The sequence below is a fragment of the Panthera onca genome, chromosome E2 (genome assembly GCF_046562875.1).
Source record: "Panthera onca isolate mPanOnc1 chromosome E2, mPanOnc1 haplotype 2, whole genome shotgun sequence".
NCBI classification, from domain to species: Eukaryota; Metazoa; Chordata; class Mammalia; order Carnivora; family Felidae; genus Panthera; species Panthera onca.
Genome location: NC_138353.1, coordinates 11,423,090 through 11,439,416, shown reverse-complemented (window position 1 = coordinate 11,439,416; position 16,327 = coordinate 11,423,090). Strand labels below are relative to the sequence as shown.

Here is a 16,327-nt window from a genome sequence, read left to right as displayed (position 1 = left end):
GTCATCTGTGTGGTCAGTGTCCAGCCACCAGGGATAGCTGGGGAGGAAGCTGGTTGGGTCTGGGGACAGGAGCCAACGCTAGGAGCCCACGTGGCAAGTCCTGCCCACACCTGGGTGTCTAGGTGGCGGCTCCTTGTTCATCAGAAGTGCTTCTGCTGCAGTCCGTGAGGGCAGGGGCACGATCAGTGGGGATCTGTGGGGAAGGGCCTGGACCGGGCATGTGGAGGACAGGCCAGGACTTTGCCCAGGGCCCTCTGGTGACAGGTCCAGGCTTCTCCCCACCCTCGTCTCGGCCCCTGCCCTGGCCTCGCCCACACTGGGAACCGGGAGCACGGCTTTCTGTGCCAGTCTTGCTGTGCCTGGGGCACTGGGGGCTGGCCTTTCTCCTCACCCCCTCACTGCAAACCGGTCTGTCCAGCCGTCCACCCTAAAGAGGGAAGCCTCCCGCCCCGCCTCAGACACCCCAAGAAAGCCAGAGTCCAAACGTGTGTGTTCTAGGCGGGAGGTTTACTCGCAGCAGAGCCAAGGCCAAGGTCGACAAGCACAGTAACGGTGGTACCAGGGACCGCAGAGAGGGCGTTCCCGCGCCTCAGGCGTCCCCGGCCACCTCGGGGTGCTTCTGCCGCAGGTGTTTGTCCAGGGTGGCACGCAGGCCGAAGGGCACATAGCAGTGGGGACATTCGAAGCGGGTGCTGCCCGGCCCCAGGCCGTGCATGCGGCGGTGGCGGTTGAGCTTGCTGCTCTGGGCACAGGCGTAGGGACAGAGCTCGCAGGTGTAGGGCCGCTCGCCCGTGTGCGAGCGCCGGTGCACCGTCAGGTTGCTGCTGTTGGTGAAGTGCTTTCCACAGAACTCACAGCTGCCCCCGGGCCCGCGGCTCTTGACCGCCGGCTTTGGCAGCTTCTTGGGGGACGTCGGGCCCTTCGCAGGCTCAGTTCTCTGTTCCTTGGTGGTAGCTTCCCAACTGGCCCCGCCGGGGCCCACCTGCGCCCCACCACCGGGAGCCCCGGGTTCCTGGACCCCCGCCGTGGCGGCCGCTCCGGCGCTCTCGCCACTGCTGCGCAGGAGGGTGCGGGCCGGGGCCGCGGCGTGGGCCGCTGGCTCAGGAGGGGCAGCGGCAGAGGCCTGTTCTGGACTGGCTTTGGCCTTGCAGGGGCTCTGAGGCCGTGGCTGCCGGTGGGTCTTCTTGTGGCGGTTGAGCTTGCTACTCTGGGTACAGGTGTAGGGACACTGGTCACAGGCGTAGGGCCGCTCGCCTGTGTGCGAGCGCATGTGCACTTTGAGATTGCTGAAGGAGCTGAGGGTCTTCGCGCACACGGGGCAGGTGGGGCTCCGCCGCGGGGGGATGCCCGCCCGGGGGCCCTTGGCCTCGGCTTCCGGCTCCAGCACTGCCGACACGGCGGCGGCCACCTCTGCCAGGCCCAGCAGCGGGGCCTCTGGGGCCTCGGGTTCCGTCTGGTAGATGGACAGTCCGTGGTCCCACTGGGCGTGGCGCAGCAGTTTCCAGGCCCCTGAGAACTGTCTCCCGCAGCGGAAGCAGCCCAGGGCCTTGGGGTCCTGGCGTGCTGCAACGAGAAGGGCCCGGTGTTAGACGGGGCAAAGCGACAGTTGCGACTCACACCTGCCAGGTGGACACCTTCCGCGGGAAAGGCTCCACTCCGGGGGCTGAGAAGGCCCGGTAAGGAAGGCAGGCAAGCACCCCGTCCTCCAGAAGCTGATGCTCAGAAGCGGGCGGGCAGGCGAGTAAGGAAAACCTGCGGAGTGGATGGTGCATACCTGAGGATTTTCTGTGTTTGAAGGTCTTCACCAGAAGTTAAAGCAGGGTGAGGGGTGGGGTGGGGAGGGCCGTTTTATGGGAGGGAGTCGGGAAGGGAGAACGGGCAAAGACCTTTCCTCAAGCTCACGAGCTTAGAAGGGTGGAGTTGGGGTTTCAACCCAGAAGCCTCGGGAGCGGGAGACAGATTTTCAAAAAAGATGCTCGGCTTAAATAACAGCGTTTGATTACTGAGCGGGGTTCTGTGCCAGGCCCCAAGTTCACGGGTTCCATGCACGGTCTCCTGTTCCCTGCCTTACAGAAGAGGGGGCCGAGGAGGGAAGCGGCCACCTAGAAGTTGGGAGGGGTGGTCAGTGAGGTTCCCTCTCCCTCTGCGTGGACCCCAAATTAAGAGCCCTCCAAATTGGGTGTTTTCTCTAGACCCTCCAGGCACTATCAGTACTCTTCAAGTCCTAGACAGTCTTGGGTGGGGTGGCTTTCCTGACGCAACACCGGGTCAGGAGCACAGATGGGGGCTGGGGAGGGCCAGCCTCTCGTGTCCACCAACTAGTTCTTGGGCTCCCTAGCTGTGTGACCTTGGGCAAGAAACGCTCCTCTCTGGCCCTGTTCTCTCATTTGTTAGAACACGGGGATTCTAACCTTTGAGGGGTGTTGTGACGTTGAACGGAGAAGAACTGAAAGTCTTGGTCCACGGAAACCCTCAGTAAACATGAACTGCACTACACCCACGTGGCGGGAGTGCCCACGCTCCACCAAGTCCAAGCACCTGGGAGTGTTCCAGTGATCCCATCATAGCCCCTCCCTGGGCCACCAGGCCACCCTGCCGGCTTCCACTCTCGGGCTGATCCAGTCACAGCCCCTCCCTCCCCTCCCCCATCACAGAACCCCCCACCCCCACCCCCCAGGCCTGAATATAATTCTATTTCTCAAAAGTCCTAGGAGCACAATGGCCAGGGGATGAAAATTTGGAGGTTTAGATGCCCCCCCACAGCCTGTGATGACCAACAGCTTCCCGCGAGTCTAGTACCACGTTAAGGGCTTTCATTCCCTTCTAAGAGAAGGAACCCAGGTGTCCAGACACCGAGGACCTGGCCCAAACCAGGGGCTTCCCAGCGGGCAGGGCTGGGAGATTCCATCAGAGAGGGAAGCCAGAAGCCCCTTCCTTGGCTCTGAGCAAATGCACCGGCACCTCAATCGGCACTAATAATGGGGTGGGAGGGGAGGGGGTGGTAATGCCGCACTTCCAGCCGGCCTCAGCCTCCCCTCCCCCAGGCCGCTGCCCTCCCCAGAGGTCCCCCTACTGCCACACTGGTCCGGCCACCTGGCCAGTTATTTCTGGCCAAGGGGAAGGAGAAGTGAAACCAGATTGGGGGTGTGTGTGTGGCAAATCCCCAGACCAGTCTTCAGGGGCTGGCCACACCCTGTGGGCGGCCCTCCTTCACGCCCAGCCCCTGCCCGCACGCGCCCCCCCCCCCCCCACCCCCGCCACTAGTCCCAGCCCTAGGACAGGGCAGGCCCTGGCCACGCCTAGGCTGCACCCGATGGGGAGCGAGAAAGGGGAAGTAGTGTTCACTGCCCCGCCTGTCCAGTTCAGCCCCTTCTCCCACAGGAAGCCAGGCCCTTGAACTTGAGAGGGGGACTGCATCCCGGCTTGACTCACCTGAGCCCTGGCCGGGGCTGGGGCCTCTGAAAAGCTGACAGTCCAGCTTCTTGTGGTCCACGAAAGCAGTGATGGCTTCCAAAGGAAAGGTCTGCAGGCAGCGGCCGCAGGTCAACAGATCTGGGTGTTTGTCGGTCCAGGGCTGGCGGTCTGCTGGGAGGAAGCGGGTGGTAAGCGTCGGGTGGGGCCCGGATGGGGGCTGGGGGTTCCGAGGGAGAGGGAAACCCCGAAGGTCAGAAAGGGGGCTGGAGGCCAGGACCAAGCAAGGGAAATAAGGCCGGGGGGTCGGGGGTCGGTGCCCGGAGGAGGGCGTCCCACCCGAGTGAAGGGGGAGGGAGGCGGGGCAGGGGCAGGGGGCGCTCACCGCGAGGGTTGAGGATCAGCGGCGTCCACAGTGCCCACTGGTTCCGCGCGCCGAGGGCGCGGAGAGGGCTCCCGACGGGCACGGGGCCGGAGGAACGGCGGGGTTCGCCCTCGAACCGCCCCGGCGTGGGCACTTCCTTCGGGGAGAAGGGCCCCAGCCCCGGGGCCTGTAGGGGCCGCACGTCTGGCTCCGGCTTCATTTCGATGACGAGGTCCGGCATCTCCATCTCGTCGTCTGTGTTGGCGGCGGGCGCGGGGTCTACTCGGCGGGGCATGCAGCCGGCCTTGCGGCGGGACATGAGTCGAGGGCCGGGCGGGCTGGTGAGCGGGCGGGCGGAGGACGCGCGGGCCGTGCGCGCTCAGACCGAGGCGCTCAGGTGAGTGACTGCGGCGACCCGCCGCGAACTCTTACACGTGCTGGCCCGGCCCGTGGCTCCACCCACCGGGGCGGGACCTGGCGGGCGAGGACGGGGCGGCCCCGCAGGGGCCCGGGCGGCAGCCAAACTCGATCAAAGACGAGCCCACTGCATTTTCTTAGCGACCAAACCTTAACGACGCCGAGGTCACACGACCGTGCACACAAACGCCCATTCCTGATGCCTTTTTAGGACCTGTGAAACCGAGGCGCGGGGTGCCTACATGCACCCCCGAGAGAGAATACGGCGGGGGCCACGTTTCGGTCTATTCCATTAAATGCGTTACAATAAACACTCAGGGGGCAAACATTTATTGAGCACTTTGCACTAGATTCTGTTCTAAGTACTGAGGGTATAGCGGTGAACAGGACAGCCAATAATCTCCTCTCACGCAGTATATTTGTGGGGGGGAGACAGACTCTCAACCAGATAACTGTAAAACGGAGTGCCTTCCAGGCCGGCAAGTGCGATGGGGCCGAATAAAAAACTAGGAAGGGCTATAAAGGGGCAGGGTTGCCGGGGTGGGGGTGGGGGTGGGGCCTTGGTCGGTTTTCTACAGGGGAAGAGCGTGGGGCACTTGAGCCCCGAAGGAGGTGAGGGGGCCGGCCAGCCTTGTATGTTCCAGAATAACAAGGAAGGGGGGCAGGGCGTGGGGAGAGGCGTGGGTGATTGAGTTCCGTGAGAAAACTGCCTTGGGGCCGAGGGGGTCTTGTGTCCACTTAAGGGCTTTGGATTTCTGAGACCAACGCCTGCGGCCGAGGGCTGGTTAAGGCGAGGAGGGTTGCGGTTATATACATCTACTCTGCTCCTAAACCTGGAATCACTATAAAAACCAAAGAAGCAACTGTCTTCACCTCCCTCCACGCGGGCCTCCTTGAACTTGCCTCCGCAAAGCAGCTCACTGCGATCACTGTTTGAAGTGGCATCAACACCCCGCCCCACCCTCCAACCCTTACAAGTTTCCTTTTCTTCCTGGCACCGGCCACATCATAATAACATAGACCTATCTGTTGACGGTCCTCTCTTCCCTCCCCACCCCCACCCAACACAAGCTCGCTGAGGTCAGGGGCCGGGGTCTGTCCTCCCCTGGGTCCCCAGCCCAGCTCTGAGTGAATTGCACATGCTAATGTCCCAGGAGCACTGCTCCGGGCCAGAGGGTTCCTCATATTGTTATTCAGGTCTGAGCTCAATCGTCCTCCGGAGAGCCCAGGGCCTCCCTGGCCACTGTATCTAAAGCATCTCCACCCTGCTCAAGGCCTTACAACCGTGACCTCCATCTGTCCTCACTTCTTCCCTGGGCCTCAGTTTCCCCATCTATTACCTAAAGGGGCTTCTTCACTGCCACCTCCTTTGACCACCCAACTAGAGAAGCTCCCCTGACTCTACCACCTGTTACCCCATTATCCTTATTTTATTCCTTTTGTATCACTCATCACAAGCCCTGCAGGATCTTGTTGATGTATTTGCTCAGGTATATCCTATTCTGCCCCTCCCGGCCCTCCAGGAATGTGGGTTCCAGAGGGCAAGAGTCAAATCGGCCTGGTTCACATAAATCCTGCTTCTTCATAGGTCGGTCAACAAATGGGTATTCAGCACATTCTCTTTTTCTTTCTTTCTTTCTTGTTTGTTTATTTATTTATTTATTTATTTTTTTCAACATTTTTTATTTATTTTTGGGACAGAGAGAGACAGAGCATGAACGGGGGAGGGGCAGAGAGAGAGGGAGACACAGAATCGGAAACAGGCTCCAGGCTCCGAGCCATCAGCCCAGAGCCTGACGCGGGGCTCGAACTCACGGACCGCGAGATCGTGACCTGGCTGAAGTCGGACGCTTAACCGACTGCGCCACCCAGGCGCCCCTATTTATTTATTTTTTTAGAGCACAAGCTGGGGAGGGGCAGAGAGACGGAGAGACAGAATCCCAAGCAGGTTCCACACCATGGGTGCAGAGCCCCATGCAGGGCTGGAACTCACAAAATGTGAGAGAGATCATGGCCTGAGCCGAGCTCAAGAGACGGACGCTTAACGGACTGCGCCGCCCAGGCCCCTCCAGCACGTTCTTTCAACAGACCTCACAGAGGGGCTGTGTGCCAGGCACTTGGTCTTGGGGATCTGCTGGGGCCGTGAAGCCCCTGGCTTATGGAAAAAATGTGGAAGAAGTGAATTCCATCTGAGCCCCGGGCAGTGAGGTTCCATAGCACTTAAAGCCAGACATTCCGTTTTTCAGGGCCTCAGTTTCCCCCTTTGTAAAACGGGGCGGCAGGGGGGGACTGCTAGACAGAACCACCACCTCGGGTCCCGCTGCTGCCCTCTCCAAGCCTTTTTCCTGCCGTGTGGCTGCTCAAGGTTTCAAAGAGAGGAGCTGCGGTTTGGACTGCAGGTGAAGGGAAGGAGTGTGCACGTGTAGGGGGAGACCAAGCTCTGTCCTTAACTCAGCCCGGAGGAAGTCTCCTCCTCTCCGAACCTCAGTTTCTTCTTCCCTAAAGCGGGCATCCCGGACGCCCCCCACCTCGCAGGCGGGCGGATCAGATGGAAGCGATGGGCCCAGCCGCGGGGCGGGGTGGTGCGTGGGGCCGCGCTGGTTTCCGAGCCCGAGAGCCCGCCCGCCACCACGTGGGGCGGCGGCAGCGCGGGCGGAACCCAGGCTGGGCGGCTCGCGGCCCGCCCGGGCCTCTGCAGCTGGGGCGCCGGCGGAAGTGGGGGCGCCGGGCGCCGCGGACCTCGGTGAGTGCTTGGGTGTCGGTGGTGGGGCGCGAGCACGTTTCACTCCCTCTCCCCGGGCCTGGCCCCGGACGCCCGCCCGCGTGCGCGGCCGGGAGTGGCGGGAAGGGGCAGGTCCGCGCCTGCAACGCTGGCCGTGGGGACGTTGTGGTCCCCGGACGCCTGCATGGGGACTCCGGTCCGGAACGCAGCATCGGGGACGTTCCGGCGCTGGGGTTGGGGTGAGGGGCCCGGGCCGCTCAGAATGCTCTCTCTCCCTCGGGAAAATAACAACGACGACGACGGTAACAGTAACAACGGCAGCAGTTGTGACTCCCGCCTTGGCGGGACGGAATCGCTTGCCTGATCTGAGCCGGGAGGACACCCAGCCCAGGCAGAGTGGGGAATGGACGCCTGGGGGCCGGGAGGACCTACTTAGTATAAGAAAAGGCTAGCTGTGGGTGGCCAGGGCGGAATTGAAAGGAAACTGACCAGCCCAGGGGGCAGAGGGGAGGGGAAGTATTGCGTGCTTGAGGTTCCGACCCTCTCTGGAGGCTCCATTTTAACTGATTTGCATCCCACAGGGCCACCTCTGGGGTGTGTGTGGACCTGTCGGCACCTTGGTTAATTAGCGAAGGTCTGGGGTCTTCACTGTTAACCTGGTAACTTGCTATCCCTCCCCTGGCTACTGAAGGGTTCACTAAACGTCTGTCCCTTGAACTGATCCATTCCCGCTTTCTTGGAAGTCAGCACTGAGGCCCCAAGAAGGGAGGTCTGTGAATCTCCTGCCCTTCCTTGTCCGTGACCTAAGTGATGGGGTCTGGAGTCTTGACTGTGCAAGTCGTGGGGGGTGGGTTCGGCCATTTTTCTGAAATCTTTGGGCCAGAAACCCTTGGCTTAGAGGATAAAGGATTCTGGGGCCTGGTCACCAGGGAGAAGGGATAATGCCTGCTTTTGCCTTCTTGGGCACACCCTACCTGACCTTTCTTAAACCAGCTTCTTATCAGGTCACACCTTGGTTCCAAGACCTCCAGTGGTGCGCTGACCCTGAAACAAATCTGCCCTGCAGAGAGCAGGGGTGATGGCCCGGGTCTGTTGTCCAACCCAGGGCAACCTGGGTTCGCTCCCTTTTCCTGCCACTCACCAGCTTGCACCCAGTAAATGATTTGGCATCTCCCAGTGCCAGTTTCCTCTTCAGGAGAACGGGGATTACGTGGTATGGCCAAATCTCCGTTGGTTGTTTTATCTAGAGATCTCATGTGATTTGTGGCCATTTGCTTAATTCCCATCAGTACAGTGGGACGTCCTAGCCCTACAGACTAGGGTGTATCTCTTAAATCACTGGAGTGTTAACCTAGGTTGGGTGAAAGCCCTGGGGGCTGATGAGCCTTGGCTAAGCTTGGAGTGCGAAGGGCAGTGGTCAGATAAATTAGAAAGTGTGTATATCCCTTAATCCCATCTACAGTGGTAGTGGTCAAAGAAAGGAAATGGAGTCCTGAAACTGACATAATAGTGCGTGTTAACAGATCAAAAACGTGGGGCGCCTGGGTGGCTGGTTGAGCGTCCTGACTGTGGCTCAGGTCATGATCTCGCGGTTCGCGAGTTCGAGCCCCGCGTCGGGCTCTGTGCTGACGGCTCCGAGCCTGGAGCCTGCTTCAGATTCTGTGTCTCCCTCTCCCTCTCTCTCTCTCTCTCTCTCTCTCTCAAAAATAAATAAATAAGTAAAAACATTAAAAAAAAAACCCAACCCTCATCTGACCACTTTCCCCCACCCCCACGGCCCCCACCCTGTTCCAGGCACCATCATGCTCTGCCCGCCTGGGCCACCGAGGCACCTTCCTCACTGGGCTCCCTGCAGGGAGAAGGATCATGTGAAAATCAGTCAGGTCCTGTCCCTCCCCTGCTCAGAACCATCCCAAGGCTCTTGCCTCAGAGTAGTGAGCCAAGCCCTCACCTCAGTCTTCGAGGCCCCTCCCTGCCGATCTGCCCCTGCTCCCACCTCCTCCACGCTGGCCTCCTTGCTTTGCCTCAGAGTCACCCTTCCCTGGGCTTTGTATTTGCTGTTCCCACTGACTGGAACGCTGTCCCCCCAGATGTGTCTACAGGACTCAGTTCCTTATTTCATTTAGGGCTGCTCAGATACAACACCCTTCCTGGCTGGCTATCTCTTGCCCCCTTCTTGGGCCAGGTGGCCCCTCTGGGCACCTGAGGCTCCTCCAGCCCTGCCGGCTCTGGGTAGGCATTGTCCAGAAACAAGTCTGTGTCACCCACTGGCCTGGGAGGGCGGGTTCCCTCACCACCCTGTCCCTGGCACCACCCCACGTGAGCTGGGCCCCCGAGCAGGCACTTGGATAATGTGGACGGGTGGATCCTTCCTTTCCCTTCAACAAATATTTGCTGAGCTGTGTCTGCGTAGGGAACAGACTGCAGGGTGGCGGTGGAGGCTGTGAAGGGGGACGGAGACGGTGGCTGGGGCGGGGGGGGGGGGGGGGGGGTGGGAGGGGGGAGGGGGAGGAGAGCGAGCGGAGGTGAAAAGTTGCTGGATTCTGGATACCTTTCCGAAGGTGACTTTACCGCTGGGTTGAACGTGGGCGGCAGAGAAAGCCAGGGGGAGTCCAGGGTGCTGTGGGATGTCCCTTGTGTGATCGCCCATTGCCGCCTGAAAGGGTCTCCCGGAACCCTAGGAAGTCTGAGTCTTTTTTTTTTTTTTTTTTCTTTTTTTGCTTCATTTTACAGATGAGGAAACCGAGCAGGGAGGCTGTTTGCAGAGCCGCGGTGACCTGTCCAGATCCCTCGTAGCGAATCTGGGAGGGCTAAGAACCACCCGTCTCCCCGAATCAACACCTTCCTATCCGCTGAGGGGGGTAAGCTAATGGCCCGCCTCCCGGTCTTGTGTGGCCTGCCAGTCAAGAGTGGGTTTTACCTTTTTTCCCCTCAGTTTACTTTATTACTTATTTTGAGAGACAGAGAGAGAGAGCACGAGCAGGGGAGGGGCAGAGAGAGGGGGAGAGAGAATCCCAAGCAGGCCCTGCCCTGTCAGCACGGAGCCCCACGCGGGGCTCGAACTTGAGAACGGTGAGATCACGACCTGAGCTGAAATCGAGAGCCGGGACGCTTAACCGACTGAGTCCCCCAAGTGCCAAGGTTTACTCTGGAAGTGCTTGGAAGACTTGGAGAAATTTTTGTGGTGCATGAAATTAGATCAAATTGAAATGTCAGTGTCCCAATAAGTGAGGTTTTAAGAACAGCCGTGTTGATTATTTTCGTGTCTGCCTGTGGCCGCTGTGTTGCAACTGTGACAACGTTGAGTAGTTGTGACAGACCCTATAGCCCACAGAGCCTACAGTATTCACCGTCAGGCCCCTTACAGAGAAAATGTGCCAACTTCTGCTAATGGGGATTCAATCTGGGTCAGCAGTAGGGGTGTCTGATCTGTAGGACGCAAAAGCCAGTCCCTGGGGAAGGTCTGGACCGGGACAGAAAGTCTGGGGAGTAGGGAAGGATAGGAGAGGAAGTTCAGATTCCTGAGGGGGACATCTAACATTTTTAAGTTTAATTTAGTTTAATTTAATTTAATTTAAAGTAGGCTCCATACACAGCCCTGAGATCAAGAGCCTCATACTCTACCAATTGAGCCAGCCAGAGGCTCTGGGAGTCTAACATCTTTTAAGGGACACGGAAACATTACGATACGCCCCTGCCTTTTTGAAATTAGAATTTTAAAACTACTGGGGCGCCTGGAGGGCTCGTTCGATTAAGCGTCCAACTCTTGATCTCGGCTCAGGTCATGACGTCAGGCTCATGGGTTCGAGCCCTACGTTGGGCTCCACACTGGGGTGGCAGCCTACTTTAAAAAAAAAAAAAAAAAAAAAAGAGTGGGCTCCATGCCCAATGTGGGTCTGGAACTCACGACCCTGAGATCAAGAGTCACATGCTCTACTGACTGAACCAGCCAGGCATCCCCCTGAAGCCTTTTGTAATGTTAATTAGTTTATTTTTTTAATGTTTATTTATTTATTTGAGAGAGAGAGAGAGAGAGAGAGAGCACGCGCGTGCACCAGCATGGGGAGGGGCAGAGAGAGAGGGAGAGAGAGAATCTCAAACAGGCTCTGTGCCGTCAGTATAGAGCCCGATGTGGGGCTCGATCCCAAGAACCATGAAATCATGCCCTGATCCGAGGTCAAGAGTTGGACCCATCGAGCCACTCAGGCGCCCCTTTAAAGCCTTTTTTTTTTTTTTTAAGTTATCTGTATATTACAGCACTTGGCTGGCTCGGTCAGTACGGGCTGCCATTCGATCTCAGAGTTGTAAGTTCCAGCCTCACGCCGAGTGCAGAGATCACTTTAAAAACAATAAAATCTTCTAGGGGCACCTGGGTGGCTCTATCCGTGGGGCGTCCAGCTTCAGCTCGGGTCATAATCCCGAGGCTCGTGGGTTCAAGCCCCGCATTGTGCCCTTTGCTATCGCTCAGCGTGGAGCCCACTTGGGATCCTCTGCCCCCCACTCTCGCTGCCCCTCCCCCACTAGGGTGCGCGCGCGCGCACTCTCTCCTTCTCTCAAAAATAAACAAACATTTAAAAAGTATTTAAAGATATAAATAAAATCTTTTAAAAGAAAAAGGCTTTATTGAGGTGTAATTCTCATACCATACTCTTCACCAACGGGGGACAGTTTTGGTCATCACAGCAGGGGGTAATGGTGTGTGTGGGCAGGGGTGCTACTGGCATCTAGTGGGTAGAGGCTAGGGCTGCTGCTAAAGTCCTACACCTATGCCCTGGACAGCCTGCCACACCACCACAGAGAACGATCCAGTCCCGGGTCGCCTGGATGGCTCTGCCGGTTAAACATCCGACTTCGGCTCAGGTCACGATCCCGAGGTCCGGGAGTTCCAGCCCCGCGTCGAGCTCTGTGCTGACAGCTCGGAGCCTGGAGCCTGCTTCGGATGCTGTGTCTCCCTCGCTCTCTCTGCCCCTCCCCTGTTCATGCTCTGTCTCTCTCTCTCTCTCAAAGATGAATACACTTAAGAAAAAAAAAAAAAAAAAAAAAAAAAGAACAATCCAGTCCCAAATATCATCAATGTTGGGGAGAAACCCTCCTCTACGGCCTTGACCCGTTTCTCTGTGGCGACCGTGCTCCCAAGGAGCTCACCGTTGAGCTGCAGAGACGGGAAGAGCTGAACAAGAAAAACGATCATCTTTTTTTTTTTTTTTTTAAATGTTTATTTTTGAGACAGAGGGAGACAGAGCGCGAGTGGGGGAGGGGCAGAGAGAGAGGGAGACACAGAATCTGAAACAGGCTCCAGGCTCTGCGCTGTCAGCACAGAGCCCGATGCGGGGCTCGAACCCACGAACCGTGAGATCGTGACCTGGGCTGAAGTCGGACGCTTAACCGACTGAGCCACCCAGGCGCCCCAAGGATCATCTTGATCTCCCCCGTACCGGGAGTGGCCCAGGGATGGGACACCATGTGCCTAAAATTTGTCACTTCTGTTAATCACCAGGCCCTGTCCAGCCTGGAAACTGTCCCTTGAAGTCACCCAGCTAAGCAGGCCTGGGAGCTCAATCTCCCCTCCATTCATTCAAGCAGGAACAATGTTTTAAGGAGCCTGGTCTCTGGGCCACTGCCACACAGTGTTCCAGGAAGCTGGGGGTCAGCACCCGGGAGAAAGCAAGGTCGCTGCCCACGGGGAGGGAGGCAGGCATCTAGCGGAGGAGAAGGGCCCTAGGCAGGACAATAAATATACAATATCATGTCAGAAGAGTCCTGCGCGCTACCAACGAGGCTGGTGAGGGTGGAAGAATGTGGGGTAGCGCAGAGAAGGCGGAGAGGAGATACAAGCAGAGGGGAACTTCAAGTGCAGGGGTCTGAGAGGGACTTCTGTGCCAGGCGCGTTCGCAGCCCAGCAAGGCAGCCAGAGGGGTTGGGCTAGAGAGGGAAGCTTGGCCCGCCACGAGGGTGCTGGCAGGGTCCGAAGCTCGAGCGGCCGTTGAGGGCTGTGGTGAGGACCTTGGCTTTGCCTCTGGGCGAGGCTGAAGCCAGGGGAAGGTTCTCGGCAGAGGAGGCACGTGACCTGACTCAGGTGTTAGATGGTAGGTGTTAGGTGTGAACGAGGTCCTTCTGGCTGCGAGGTCCTTCTGGCTGTGCGTGGGGACAGACTTGCAGGTGGGGGGACGGTGAGAGTGGAAGCCAGGGGCCCGGGGGGAGTTGACTTCAGTAGTCCAGGAAGGAAGCGATGGGGGGGCAAGATGGGGGCAGGGGTGTCAGGCTGGGAATACGTACACAACAGTTGATCCTTGAACGGTGGGGGGTTTCAACTGCATCGGTCCACTTACACATGCATTTTTTTCAATAAATACAGTACAGTACTGTAAATGTATTTTCTCTTCCTTATGATTTTCTTCTTCTTTTTTTATGTTTATTTACTTATTTTGAAAGAGAGAGAGAGTGCGCGCGCCCACAAGTAGGGGCGGGGCAGAGAGATAGGGAGAGAGAGAGAATCCCAAGTAGGCTCTGTACTGCTCAGGTCCTGAGCCAAGATCAAGAGTCAGATGTTTAACCAACTGAGCCACCCGGGTGCCCCATTTTTTTTGTTTGTTTGTTTGTTTGTTTGTTTTATTTTTATTTTATTTTATTTAAAAAAAATTTTTTTTAACGTTTATTTATCTTTGAGACAGAGAGAGACAAAGCATGAACGGGGGAGGGTCAGAGAGAGAGGGAAACACAGAATCTGAAACAGGCTCCAGGCTCTGAGCTGTCAGCACAGAGCCCGACGCGGGGCTCGAACTCACGGACTGTGAGATCATGACCTGAGCCGAAGTCGGACGCTTAACCGACCAAGCCACCCAGGCGCCCCTTTTGTTTTTTTTAATTTAAGTAGGCTCCATGCCCAACACGGAGCTTGAACTCACAACCCTGAGATCAGGAGTCGCATGCTCTCCCGACTGAGCCAGCCAGGTGCCCCCATTTTTTTTTTTTTTTTTAACGTAAGCTCTGTGCCCAAAGTGGGGGTCAAACTCTTGGCTCTGAGATCAAGAGTGACATACTCTACTGACTGAGCCAGCCCAGCACCCCAGGACCTTGTTATTTTTAAGGAACTCAGGCTCACTTTTTTGTAGAAGTCCCTCAATGTGAGCTTTCTCGTGATTGGATTTCAGTAATCCATATTTGGTAGGAATACCACGGAAGTGGTGCCCTGTCCTTCAGTGTATCACCTCAGAAGGCACATGGGGTCTTTTGTCCCTTTACTGCACATGATGGCTTTGATGCCTAAGTGAAGGTAGGGTCCACCAGATTCCTCCACTATAAAGTTACCGTTGGGGCGCCTGGGTGGCTCAGCCGGTTAAGCGTCTGCCTTTGGCTCAGGTCATGATCTCGAGGTTCGTGAGTTCGAGCCCCGCATCGGGCTCTGTGCCGACAGCTCAGAGCCTGGAGCCTGCTTCGGATTCTGTCTCTCTCTCTCTCTCTCTGTCTCTCTCTCTCTGCCCCTCCCCCGCTCACACTCTGTCTCTCTCTCAAAAATAAATAAACATTAAACAAAATTAAAAAAAAAATAAAGCTACTGTTTATTCTTTACAACAAATAAGTATTTTGTGAGGAAGTACTTGAAGATTGTGTAGATACACTAGACTTCATCCAACGCTCGTCTACAAATTTTAGTGTCCATTGGTGATTTTAGTTCCTTCCCTTATTTATTCTTTTATTTATTTATAATTAGCATGAAGTCATGAATTTCTGTTTTATTCAGTGGGTTACAATCTGTAACTGGCATTATTTTAACATTCACATCATTCCAGAGTTGGCCACTGGAAGCCCTTTCAAATTGGCTTCGGTGTAATTGGGAATTTATTTGGAAGAGAGCATTTCCTTATGGATGGGATGGGCTGTGCGTGAGGGAGGAAAGGAGGACCTTGTGAATGGTGGTACCAATTCCTGAGGAGGAGGTTACTGGCTGATTTTATTTATTTATTTTTGAGAGATGGGGCACCCGGGTGGCTCAATGGGTGACTTTGGCTCAAGTCGTGATCTGGCGGTTTGTGAGCTCGAGTTCCGCGTCGGGCTCTGTGCTGACCGCTCAGAGCCCGGAGCCTGCTTCGGATTCTGTGTTCTCGCTCTCTCTCTGTCCCTCCCCTGCTCACGCACTGTCTCTCTCTGTCTCAAAAATAAAACATTAAAAAAAAGGTTTTTTTTATTATTTTTGAGAGAGAGTGCGAGAGCCGGGGAGGGGCAGAGAGAGGGAGAGAGAGAGAATCCTAAGCAGGCTCTGCGCTGTCTGCCCAGAGCCGGGTGTGGGGCTTGAACCCACGAACTGTGAGATCATGTCCTAAGCGGAAACCAAGAATCGGACCCTTAACGGACCGAGCCACCCAGGCACCCCCGCGGCCTTCTAAAAGGAGAAGCAGGAACTGGGTTTGGGACAAGTTGAGATGAGGTGGGGTAGACAAGCCCCTGCTCCCCGCCTCCCCCTTGTAGTCCCACCCTCCCTGTGTAATGGCTTCCCTCTGTTCCCCTTCACCCAACAGCCAGGATAATGCAGACTCCACCAGCCATTCCTGTGCCTGTGCTCCGGCTCCCCCGGGGCCCCGATGGCTTGAGCCGAGGCTTTGCCCCAGACGGACGCAGGGCCCCCCCGAAGCCAGAGGTTCCTGGAAGCCCGGGATCTCCAGTAGGTCGAGAGTCTCGGGAATCCCGGGAACAGCAGGCCAGAGCCGCACTTCGGGAACGCTACCTCCGCAGCCTGCTGGCCATGGTGGGTCACCAGGTGAACTTCACACTGCACGAGGGTGTGCACGTGACCGCCCACTTCGGAGCCGCCGACCTGGACGTGGCCAATTTCTACGTGCTGCAGCTGCAGACGCCGATAGGCGTGCAGGCCGAGGCGCTGCTGCGGTGTAGTGACATTATTTCCTACACCTTCAAGCCGTGAGGACGTGACGGTGTTCACCTTTCTGCCCGAGGCCTGGCCGCAGTATCCCAGCCTCCAAATGTTCAGGAGCCCAGCACCCTGGGCCCCACAGGGTTTGGAACATCCTTGGAAATTTGAGCCGAGCGCCGGGCAACTCTGGCTTCTTGGGACCTGCGGAGTCCAGTCAGTAAAATTCTGCAACCTCAGGAGTTCTGGAGCCCGTTGGAAGGAATGCTCTGCCTCACAGGAATCTAAGCTCTTAAAACAGGGCCTCATGCCAGTTCCTGAAGACTGGGGGTTGGGGGTGGTTAACAAAGGGCGGCACATCGCAGAGTGGGAAATTGTCTGTTGAAGTTGCGAAGTTCAGCCACCCTGGAGAAAGTCCCCTCTACTAAAGAACCCATTATTCCAGGAAGACTCCTGTTTTGTTTTGTTTTGTTTTGTTTAAATGTGCCACATAGGGATGGAACCGGATTTAGGAAATGGGAGGTTGACTATCCTGGTGGCCCTCGAG

The 16,327-nt window shown here is 57.0% G+C and overlaps 2 protein-coding genes across 12 annotated transcripts; one reads left to right on the top strand and one right to left on the bottom strand.

Moving 5' to 3' along the window:
* Nucleotides 1-6: 6 nt before the first annotated feature.
* ZNF296 (zinc finger protein 296) lies at nt 7-4,270 on the bottom strand. Its single transcript, XM_060651425.3, has 3 exons — nt 3,797-4,270; nt 3,433-3,582; nt 7-1,563 (listed from the first exon to the last, which is right to left on the bottom strand). Exons 1-3 carry the CDS (start codon nt 4,092-4,094, stop codon nt 590-592), a joined length of 1,422 nt encoding a protein of 473 aa, XP_060507408.1. The 5' UTR covers nt 4,095-4,270; the 3' UTR covers nt 7-589.
* On the top strand, nt 3,395-16,228 carry GEMIN7 (gem nuclear organelle associated protein 7). 11 transcript variants are annotated; one of them, XM_060651432.3, is made up of 3 exons: nt 3,395-3,521; nt 9,648-9,823; nt 15,431-16,228. In XM_060651432.3, the coding sequence occupies exons 2-3, from the start codon at nt 9,784-9,786 to the stop codon at nt 15,832-15,834; spliced, it is 444 nt and encodes a 147-aa protein (XP_060507415.3). In that variant the 5' UTR covers nt 3,395-3,521; nt 9,648-9,783; the 3' UTR covers nt 15,835-16,228. The 11 variants fall into 11 exon arrangements, with proteins under 11 accessions (XP_060507415.3, XP_060507410.3, XP_060507411.3 ...); XM_060651427.3 differs by having other exon boundaries at nt 3,429-3,542; XM_060651428.3 differs by having other exon boundaries at nt 3,494-3,602.
* Nucleotides 16,229-16,327: the final 99 nt, after the last annotated feature.